General features: G+C 39.0%; 1 protein-coding gene across 8 annotated transcripts in view; it reads right to left on the bottom strand.

The window, feature by feature from the left end:
• Positions 1-1,577: 1,577 nt before the first annotated feature.
• exoc6 (exocyst complex component 6) overlaps positions 1,578-10,951 on the bottom strand; it is a 31,734-nt gene continuing 22,360 nt past the window's right edge. For 3 of the 8 annotated variants that reach the window (XM_023340986.1, XM_023340989.1, XM_023340991.1), the window contains 11 exons: positions 10,290-10,395; positions 10,075-10,184; positions 9,646-9,757; positions 9,373-9,507; positions 8,520-8,699; positions 7,967-7,996; positions 5,817-5,958; positions 4,638-4,711; positions 3,271-3,383; positions 2,899-2,910; positions 1,578-1,797 (listed from right to left, as the gene is read on the bottom strand). In XM_023340986.1, the coding sequence (XP_023196754.1) occupies positions 1,671-1,797; positions 2,899-2,910; positions 3,271-3,383; positions 4,638-4,711; positions 5,817-5,958; positions 7,967-7,996; positions 8,520-8,699; positions 9,373-9,507; positions 9,646-9,757; positions 10,075-10,184; positions 10,290-10,395 (1,141 nt within the window). In that variant the 3' untranslated portion in view covers positions 1,578-1,670. The remainder of the gene's footprint in view (positions 1,798-2,898; positions 2,911-3,270; positions 3,384-4,637; positions 4,712-5,816; positions 5,959-7,966; positions 7,997-8,519; positions 8,700-9,372; positions 9,508-9,645; positions 9,758-10,074; positions 10,185-10,289; positions 10,396-10,951) is intronic. The other 5 variants (XM_023340988.1, XM_023340992.1, XM_023340990.1 and 2 more) reach the window with 3 other exon arrangements.

The raw sequence follows: 10,951 nt of genomic DNA, 5'->3' as shown, positions 1-10,951 counted from the left end.
AATGTCAGTTGGGAAAGATCATCTCTTAACTCCACAGTGGAAACATCTGTCCCACTGATGGAGTGGGAGGACTTCCTGCTGCAGCAGATGCTGTGTGGGAAGTCCAGAGAAATAAACAGGAGCAAATAAAAAAGTTCAGGAAAAATCAATTCTGAGTTTCATAGCAGAAATGTGCCTCCATAATCACATCACAAGTAAAGCCTATATTCAAAGATTCACTTTAATATTTATGCATGTGGAACTTCGGTTGATCCAGAATCTGTAATAAAGTGAAGAGAGAGAATTGTGCTCTATGTTTTAACTCCATTTGCACACAGGGTGGAAAAAATGGATGCAAATAAAAAGCTACATTTCTGAGTAAAAAACAGATGGAGACAAAATAGGTGTGCCATAAATCTGACAGAATGTCTAATATGACAAGGCAGAAAAAACAACAACAAAAAGCCACCATGAAGTGGAGAACTAAACAGGTTTTATATGAACATCAGTCTCCTGGGACATCATCATTCACATTTTCACTTTTCACTTCATGTATAGAACTTCAGCATAATTCATTGTTGCCACATAAACCATATCAACAGTATTTGGATAAGTTGATTTGCTCTTAAATTTCTGATCTGTACTCTCTCACAAAGCACACACACACACACGCACACACACACGCACACACACACACACACACACACACACACGCACACACGCGCACACACGCACACACACACACACACACACACACACACGCACACACACAGGCACATACAGCATCCTGAATAATAAAAATAATATAAATAACTCAAACTTCAAAAAGATCAATAATAAATTATTCAGTTTACATTTCTATTACATGTACACACACATGCCCACACGCACACATATCTATTTCTTGTGTGTAGTAAATGGATGTTATCTCAGTTGTTGAAATGAAACTCTCCTTATTTCACTCATTAATAATGAGACATAAACAGGATTAGATGTAACTGAGTCTGAAATGTTGCCTTCACACAGTTATTACTTTTAGGAATCTGAAATGTATCTGTGGATCAGTAAATGACGTCATCATCTCAGATTAACAAGATCTGTGATTCTTCAGAATAAAGTTACATTAAAATACACACCAACTGAAGAAAATCCAGGTGCCAAACTGGATGTTCTTGCTGAGTGTATGTATGTTTGGACCTTTGGGTTCGTTGCCCCAATACTTTGTCACTTCCTGTACTTCCTACTCTCAGTTTACTTCTCCAATCATTCCAGTTTAAAAAAATGTACAAAACAGTTTATCTCCAATGAGCCGCTGACAGATCGTTTCTCTGCAGGCCTCTGAGGGTTCAGTAAATAGTTTGGAGTGTGTGCATAACTTAGCAGAAATCCTCTGACAGGTTTGAAGTCAGAGGCAGGAAATGATATCATGTTTGCTGGCAGGGGGTTCCCTGCAGGCTTTTTACATACAGTGTAATGCTGAGCCTTCAGCTGATGTCTATGACCATGCGCCCAGGAAGTATGAGAACTCAGCTGTTTGTATGTTGAATATGATCCTCTGCATGGGATTGCTTTGTGGTGTATTAAACCAATATTGTTCAGGGCGTTTTTTTTTTATGTGTGCATGTGAATGCATGCATGTTTCACTCATCTTATCTGGTTATTGCACATACAAATAACATGTATGCTTTATTCTAGGAGGACATGCCATTGACGAGACTCCTCAGTTGTTTGACCACAGTCTCGATCAGTTTCTGCTTGTCTCTGTCATTCTTCCTGAACTGAGAGAAGATGTTGTTCTTCTTGTTGGTGTCTTTCATTCTGAAAGCAGAAACAGGAGTCTGTGAATGTTCTGGTCCAGACGAGTCAGACCTGACATCATCTGTTAGTGTGTGAAAATGTCTGACTGTCACTGGCACACTGGAACAAGTGTTCAGGTTCCTGATGCAGCCATTTAACCAACTGTGTGTTTGGTCAGAGTTCACCATGTTTAGCTAACAAGCAGAGATGGGTCATTTAGATTTCAGATAGATCTAACATGGTTCTGGATATTACTGCGATAATAATGAAAGTGACAACAATCATCACTTTAGTTTCTCTAAGTTTTTAGCCACAGATCCGTCACTGCAAACAGTCAGACCTCCACAAAAACATAAACTGCTTTCAAAGTAAAACCCATTACTCCATTACACTGCTGAACAGGGAACAATGGGTGCCTTCAGTCACACAAATACACTGATTGATGCTCTGGGACCAATGATATGGAAAACAGTTCACACAGCAAACGTAACAAAGATAACCTTACTTAGTTTAACATTTTGTCAATAAATAACAATTCTGCCATCACACTATTTTTCCCTGATAATGATAAACAGTAAAAACATTCTATCCACACAAATAAACTTAACTTAGGTCAATTATTTGTTGTACTGATGGTGACGTATCAGGTTTTTGTCATAAACAGGGTTATTTGTCAGAAGATGAAGGAAACAGAGGTAAACACCAGCTGCTGTGATTTTATATTTAATTGTCTTTATTTCACACTGAGGTCGCTAATCGTTGCTTGTGTGACAGAAAGGATTTGACCCTGATGGCCATGACATGGTAAACAACTGGAAGGCTGGGTCGGACTCTCTGAGCCGGTTTGGGTCTGACCTTATAGAACAGGGACTTCTTTATGTCAACAGGTGACTGTTCATCGTAGCAGGTAGAAGTCTCATGTGGCGTACCCCAAGGTTCAATCCTGGGACTCCTCTTATTTAATAACAACATCCTCCCATTAACTCAGCTTATAACAAGTAATTAGATTTGTTACCACAGCTGTGCAGATGACACACAATTCTATAGTACAATGTCACCAAGCATTACTTGTGCACTAAACGCATGTATGTAAAAAGGGGAAAGTGAATATGGTGGACCTACCCCCTGTAGACTCTGCAACAGCAGCAGGAGAAAAAACAGCAGAAAAAAACAAATTTTAGTGAGAAAGAAATGAGGCTATGGAACCGAGACACTCAGAGAAAGCCAAAAGTCACCATCTCCATCCATAGCTTCAGTAGAAACAACTAAAATCTCCTAAATGAGTTCATATTTTAGTTATGTCCAGAGTCAGAGTTTGGATTCCAACAGAACTGATATCAAACTGTTGAGAAGAAGCTTTTAGGTAGAGTAAGCAAACTCCTTCATTTGTTTCCACAAGAACAACCATGTTTGGTTTCACAGCAATTGAGGGTGAAAAAAAACCTGGTGAATTATTTTTAACCCCAGCAGTGTCTGGTGGTGAGAGGCACTTACTTCTCAAGCAGAGCCAGCGCAGTGGCTGGGTTCACTCTCAGGTACTTGGAGTTTGGCTGACCATAGTCGGCCAGGTAAGTTGACCAGTCCCATACCATGAACAGGTCCAGGAGCTGCAGAGAGAAAGCAGAGCTTCAGGTTTAGAACAACAGCCAGAGATTTATGATGTTTATGATGATTTTCATAAAGCTCTTTATGAAAACATCTTTCTCAGATATAACATTTTAGTGTCCATTAACTGCCCCTGTAGTTGATACCTTCAACCTCTGTACTCTCTAAAAGGAATGGCCAGAAATGTACAACTTCCACTTCTTTCACAGACAATTCTGATATTGTTTCTGATATTTCTGACTATTTGTTTGCTGGTAGGAAAAAAACTGAATTACGTTGTGACGATACTGATAGGAACCTTAATGGTTGCCTTGAGAACCACACAGCCTTGGTGGGATGAAGGTCTGTTGAACTGTGATTCTGTTCAGAGGATCAGGTTATGTGATGTTGCTATAAATCTACATGATCTTCTGCTCTCCCCACTGACCTGTGGTTAACCTGATGGAGATGACCCACCCCCACCCCATAACAGTGTATGGTAACATCACAAGGTGAAACAGCTGGATGTGTGGGTCTTGCTGAAAGAGCAGTTACAGAGCAGCTTAGTGATAATATTGTTATTTATCTGGCTGAGAGACCAACACTCAGAGAGGCTCAGCAAAACCCCATCCTTCCCACCTGGAGTTCAGTACTGAGCTCAGAGCAAGAATTAGGTACTCAAAGAACCTTTTAATATTAAATCATTAGATAAGAAGCTGTTGTAACTCCTGAAAGATAATTCCAGTTTAGATTGATAAAAATCATTGCATTTCATAGGATACTACTCGTCCTATCACTTATGAAAACTTAGGTTAGTTTATTGAGCATTTAGGAGAACCAGACACCAATGGAAACCTAGAAGTATAAAAATTGTTTACACTAATAACAAAGAACGATTTTTGCAACTACAAATTACATTACTGTACATTAGAAATGACATGATTATTTATTTATTTCAGTTATTTTGGTCCCTATCAGTCTCTGAGAGGTTTGACCCAGTCCTCACTTTCAGCTGGGAGAATGTTTGAGTAGCTACATATGCAGCTTGTTTTAAGTTCCTCACTTCATCTCAATCACTCTTTATGAATTAATGCTGTAAAACTGATGGATGTTCATTTCTAACAGAATTTAGGATTAGCCTGTGAGTCTAGAAGCAAACCAGACTTTTACCAGTGAGACAGAGGGGCTTTCTACTCAGAAGCGAGTCTCTACCCAGGCCAAGTGGTAACAGCCGGGCTACGCTTGTGGTTAAAAGGCCAGGCAGTCTGACTGTTCACCTGTCGTAAATCGATGAAGGCCAGCTGGAGTGTGTCGCCTTGAAAGCCGGGCACTGGCTCTGAACTGGCAAACACTGGAAGAAACACAAACACAGCCTGATATTAACAATTTTTGTGTTCATTTCTGGGAGCTTTTGACTCTTTTTTTTTTTTCATAGAAATGGGTTAAATAATTAAAATGTTTTTAGCCGGTGTCAACAGACGGTGTAATGCAAAGAAATTATTTTTTTCTAAAAAATCTCATCAGTATGATACAAAAATATAACTAGAATACATTATCATATTGCTATGTAACATTTGATCAAAATACAGAGCTAGATAACTATACTATACACTCAGCTTCAAGTCATATCAACACATAAACATAAAACTGTATGTTAAAACTACAAATATTTTAAAACCTTAGCTGTGACATTAGCTGTGAAAAATAATGTTGAAAAAACACATTTTTACAATTGCACTTTTTACATCAAATAAGAAATTAAATTAAAATCACACATGAATAAGTTTGTTCATGCGATAAGTCATTAACAACCATGGCAGCGACTGATATAAAGAGTCACATGTGATACATTCATAATTCAGTCATGGTGCTGGCGCTCAGCATCTATCAGCCAATCAGAGGAGACATTAGCGTTTTATTAGGCGTTGGAGCGACAAGCCCCGCCTACTTGGGAGCAGCTACGTTTGTGACATTTTGGGGAAATTGTAGTCGGCCATTTTGCAGAAGAGCTATGGATTCAACACGTTAGAATGACAACTTGCTCTGAACTGTGTGATACTGTGAGATGCTGGTGGAGCCAGCTGCACATTGTCAGCAAAAAACAAAAACAAACCATCAGCCTTCTACTACTTCCTGTAGTCTTCTTCGCCCTGAGTGACATCTAGCTGTTGATCACAGTGATTTGAGTGATGTTAAAAAGAAGTGTTAGGATACGGCTGAAAAACCACTTCATCTTAGCACAAAAACCTGAGTTTTTTCAAAATTGGAGTGTTTCCTGCAACAGAACACCCCCTTGCTGTTTTTCCACTGTATTTTCTGGGGGTGAGGGTTTAAGGGTTTTAAGTTGATTTATTTTCGTAATTCCAATTACGAAAATAATTTTAGGGTAAATGGAACCGCAGCTACTGTTATAAGTAGAACAAGCTGAGAAAAACTTCACCTTTCTTCATACTCACGTTCACATTGCATGACATCCAAGTTGAACTGCTGTATGGCTCCCATACTGATCTGCTTGAGTTCTGTATCCAGAAGCATCTGCATAAGCGACGTAGACAGATGCTTACAAGCTGACATGCACGCTGTCTGGGCCACTTTCCCCTACAGAGAGAGAAATTGGGGATGGGGTGGTAATAACGTAAAGCATGAAGCAAGTCAGGAAAGAAAGGAAGATGACGAGGGTGAAAGAAATGGGGGAAATGAAAGTGCGGAAAGAGGTCAGTGTTGAACATTAATAGAAGGAATGAATTGGAGGAAGGGATTGGATATGAGAAAAGGACAAAAGACAAATGAGGAAAATGGTCAATGAACAGATGTGGGGTCAGCTTTTCTTCCACCAAACCATCTGGATCAACAGTGAATATAAATGTAGTGAAGGAACTCGGATCTGAACGAGTCAGAGCATTTCCTGTTTTCTACAAGCCCAAGTACCTGAGCAGGAGGGAACTTCTGGGTTGTGAAGAATAAGTTTTCTTTCTTTCTGTTAACACGTGGTTTACTATATTTGGGGAACTTTGAACTTGGCAATGCTGTTTTTTTTACTTGAAATAAGAACAGCTCTGCCAGGCATAGCTAACAGCTCAAGGAGGGAGAGAAGGAAAAGTAACTTCAGCAACTTCTAGACAAACTTTAGATACTTTCTGCACAAATGCTGCAATATTTCCCAAAAACAGTTGCAGTAGTTCTCTTATTTTAAAAAGGATTTATTCTTTTGTTATTTTTATTCCAATTTGTTCCATTTCAATGCTAGTTTTCTTTTACATCTTTCTGGCTTGGGTCTACTTTTTAAAACATTGGAGAGAGTTTAACTTCCTTTTCTTTATATCCAAAACAGCGACTCATCTTGTTATTAATGTTTGAGTGCTACTTTGAACAAAGTGCTTACAGATCTACATTAGTTATCACAATTTGATCATTTATCATTTGTTGTGTTATCATTTAATGTGAAAAATTTCTTATCATGATAAGAATTCTGATTTATCGTTATCACAATAAATTCCAATTAATGGTGTTTTAAATTCTCTAAAATGGTCCATCTTGATTGTTAGTTTTACTATTTTCCCCTCAGTATGTGACTGGTGTCCTAATGAAGCACATTACGAATGGGAATGTTTTTCAACAGCAGTATTTCTGTTTGCAGTGCTCTGATTGTTATGCAGTCACAGCCATACAGTCGCCTTTAAAAAGTAGTAATAAATGGTTCTTACTGTCACCTTTATGGTTCTCACAGTAGAACCACAAAAAGTAATACAGTTTAATCACCTGTGCTGGTGTTACGTGCATTGCACTTTGAGGCGTGTTGGAGTATACAAATACATTTATTTTGCCTTATGCTTAAAATAAAAAACCTTATGTGGTATTTATCTTAAATATTAGAACAGCCAATCCCCAAAACACTGCTTCAATAAATTCTGTCAACATATATTTTGGTGCAACCCAGAAGTTCCTGTCCAGTAGCATTCATAAATGGCTCTAGACCAAAGCTGACTTTCAGTTCAATGCTTGAAGAAATGCAGAATGAACACTAAACAAACACTGAGGTATTGTCAAACATCGTGGAGCTTCGACCACCTCTCAGTACCCTCTGATACACATCATGGTGCTGACCCATGCAGTCTGATAGGAAACATTCAACTCAACAGACAGAAATTAAAACCAGGAACAAACACGTGCAACCAGGAAAATGGAGCAAACAAAACTGCAACAGTGAATAGTTGGTTTTATGCGGTTCCAAAATCAAATTTAAAGTGACCACAGTATTGCTGTACTCTATTTACAAAATCTTTTAACTACAAAGATTTGTTCATTTTAGCCTCTGGAAGCACATAGAACAGAAAACAATCAAAAAGTTTTAAGAACTCTCTCAGGTCCTTGTATCAGCTTTACTGCATATCCACTGATCCTCTCTTATTCAACATCATACATTATCAGAGGAGCTCTTGCAGAGAATCTAAATGTTACTGGTTTCCATGAACGTCATCAGTAAAGAGTACAGGTTTGCCAGTGAAACCGTAGAGCAGCTTCTGCAGTCAAACAAGCATGCATTCATGTTCCCAGCAGGCTGCAAAGTGGCAGCAAAGTGGAATAAAATCCGAGCAAATATACTCACCGACATTGATGCATGGTCATTGTTGTTATTCTGAGCAGAAAACCCAAAACCAACCAAAAATAGAAGAAAGGGGGGGAGGAGGGAAAGGACAGGAAAAAAAAATGCAGCAACAATAAATGGAAAGGAGGAAGCAAATTCAACCAGTTATCTTGGATGCTTGAAGAGTGAAAATAAAAATCAAGGAATAAAACAAACTGGCATAAGTAACATTTCATTGGAGAAGGTGTTAATGGGGAGGCAGGATGCATTCTGGAAAAAACAAAATACACTCAAACTGAAAGAAAACACAACAGATGGTGCTGAAAAGCCCACCAACCAGTGGCCCACTCAGACTGGGACACCAGCATAGGATCAGCCTCAGATGTAAAAACAGAAGACTAGAGGGAGCTGGACGGAAATGAACCAAAACATTCCTCACCTCCACATTTACAAGAAAAATCACCTCATTAAATAAAGGCAAAAATGTCTCTTAAGACCAACAACACAGTGACTTTAGTCGTAGTTTACACGGCTGTACATTCAATGTGTCCGTTAGAGGCTTCATTAAACTTACCGGAAGATGTGTGAAGACCTGAAAAGTAGAACGAAGGAAGTTGATCAGATCCATGAGGTATCCTGAGGCTCGGCCATCAGATTCTGCCATGCTCCACTCATAGTCTGCTAGCTGAATGAATTCATCAATCTTCTGGTTTAGTTTGGTGTAAATCTCTCCCTCTGCAGCATGGCGAGCGTCCTGACAACAGAATTCACACTTAATATCTTTATCTTTCTGCACAACCTTAAAATAAAGGACAAACAGGAAGCACAAACAGGTTCTGAGTCACTTTCTGTTCTGTGTGCTGCTGTTGTCTGCAGTACTGCTTGACTTGTATCCTGCTATCTTGTACCAGGTTAGCTGCTTTCTAATTTCTTTAATTTGTAACAGGCCCTATCAATGTAGATTTTTTACTAATTCACTTACTGCAGGTAATGCACTAACTATATTTTTCCTTCAATGTTAATATTAAAGGAAAAATGTCATATTATATGAATGGAAACCAGATTTTGACCACTAGATCTGCAGGATCTCTGACATCTTGTGTTTGCATGGTGCAGTTCGTCCCCCCATCTGTCCTGACAGGATGCTATGAAGGAAATTTATTTTACACTTTGTTCGTAAAGCTACACTTAAGCTTTGACAGTGAATGTATCACTTTATAATCAGCAGAGCACCATGGCGGCAACAGTCAAATGACAAATTACAATGTCTTGTTATAGTTTTAAATGTCATGTGTCACTGCCATTACTTTGCTCCAGTACTTTAAATTGTTATAAAAGCTGATTCATCAAACAGAAGATAAATCTGAGATGAATGTGTCCTGATGTGACCTAATTGTTCTGCTTCCATCTGGTTTTTACTCTGTTACCTTAAATGTGGATAAGCCGTAGAGTCTTGTGGTGTGAACTGTTTCAGGTGAAACGTTGGTGATGTTGGTTATGAACTCCTCCAGGTATTTACAGGCCTGTTCCAGGTGAGTGGTGTTTATGATAATCTGCACCAGCTGTAGAGGAAAGGTGAAGCTTTTACAGCAGATGATTAAATGCTATGTCACATTGAAATAGGTGAGATGGCATGTATGTGCGTGTGTGTGTGTGGGGGTGGGCGTGCGTGTGTGTGTCAGAGATAGATCCAGTCCCACCTCAGTCAGTCCTATGTGTGGTTTCTTAATGAGGTTTTGCAAGCAGCTGCTCAGAGTTCTGGTCAGCAGCAGGTTGGTTGATTTTCGCAGCATGTCGTCGATCTCTGTTGAACTGAAGACACAAACAACATTTAGCTCCTGCAGGTTCAGCTTTTCAGTTTTTACAAAACTCCCAGAGTAAGAGAATGGGGGATATGAGGTGTGAAGAAACCTCCAGGAGAAAATGGAAAATGGATAAAAGAATCACTTCTAAAGTGGTTTCAATGCTTTTCTAACCTGTTCATGTATAATTATGGGAGCCTTTAAATACAAGTGAGAAAATTGATGAAGCTTGTTGCAAATTATGTTCAGTTTCTATTAAATGTCATAATTTCAAAGGTGATGAACTTTGTTCTTAATGCAAGCATCTGAAATGTAAGAGTGCCATACCTGCGGTGCAGGGACTCTGAGAACTTGAGGCTGGCATAAATGAACTCTTTGACCTGTGTGTAGATCTGAGGGACAGACTGGGACATCGGCAGCTTCTTAGGGAAGTCCTGCTGCTCACACACAGGTAGGAACAAAGAACAGCAAAACGTTAATGGCATGTTGGTCATGTGAAAGTAATGCTTATGAGAGCATTATGCAGTTTTGGTTCTTGTCACCTTTTCAATCTCAGGATCATGAAAGGGAAAGCGGCTGGTCACCAGTTTATACTCCTCCTCTGTTTCCACTGGGATAGGGCTGTAGTTGTCTGACTCAAAGATCTCTCTGTGCAAAAATAACATTTAATGCTTGGTTATACTTTAGATTTTAGTGCAGTAGAAGGAAGAGGCCTTGGCTTCACTTGGCTGTCTATGAAAATCTCACTCATGGGAGAAAAAAGGGCCATGCTCTTTCTAAGGATCAACATATCAGCATGTTAAAAATGATCTGGTTTATTCTGGGTTTTACTATGGTCAGCTATTTAAACAGGGTTCATGCATGTTTTAATACCAATACTTTGCCACACACTAACATCTAGACTTCTCAGTGCTCTTTAGTCAGTTTTCAAGTATAAATACAAGATTTACTACAAATATACCTCAGTGGATGGATGGATGGATTTGGACAATCAGACAGAGTAAAGCGAGGGAACAAATCATTTTCATACTAATTTATATTTCCAGATTTGGGGAATATAATTCCACACTATTCCTTACTTTTACATTGCTGTTTAGAAAAACACAACAGATTCCAAAGTGTCTTAACACCTCAAGCCAAATTGGAAAAGCTGTGTGAAAAACACTAACTGAACAAGCATTTTATTCCCACCAAGACTCCCATG

Source organism: Xiphophorus maculatus, chromosome 10, assembly GCF_002775205.1.
Source record: "Xiphophorus maculatus strain JP 163 A chromosome 10, X_maculatus-5.0-male, whole genome shotgun sequence".
Lineage (NCBI taxonomy): Eukaryota > Metazoa > Chordata > Actinopteri > Cyprinodontiformes > Poeciliidae > Xiphophorus > Xiphophorus maculatus.
The sequence above is the reverse complement of the archived record's forward strand: the minus strand, read 5'-3'. Positions and strand labels throughout refer to the sequence as shown.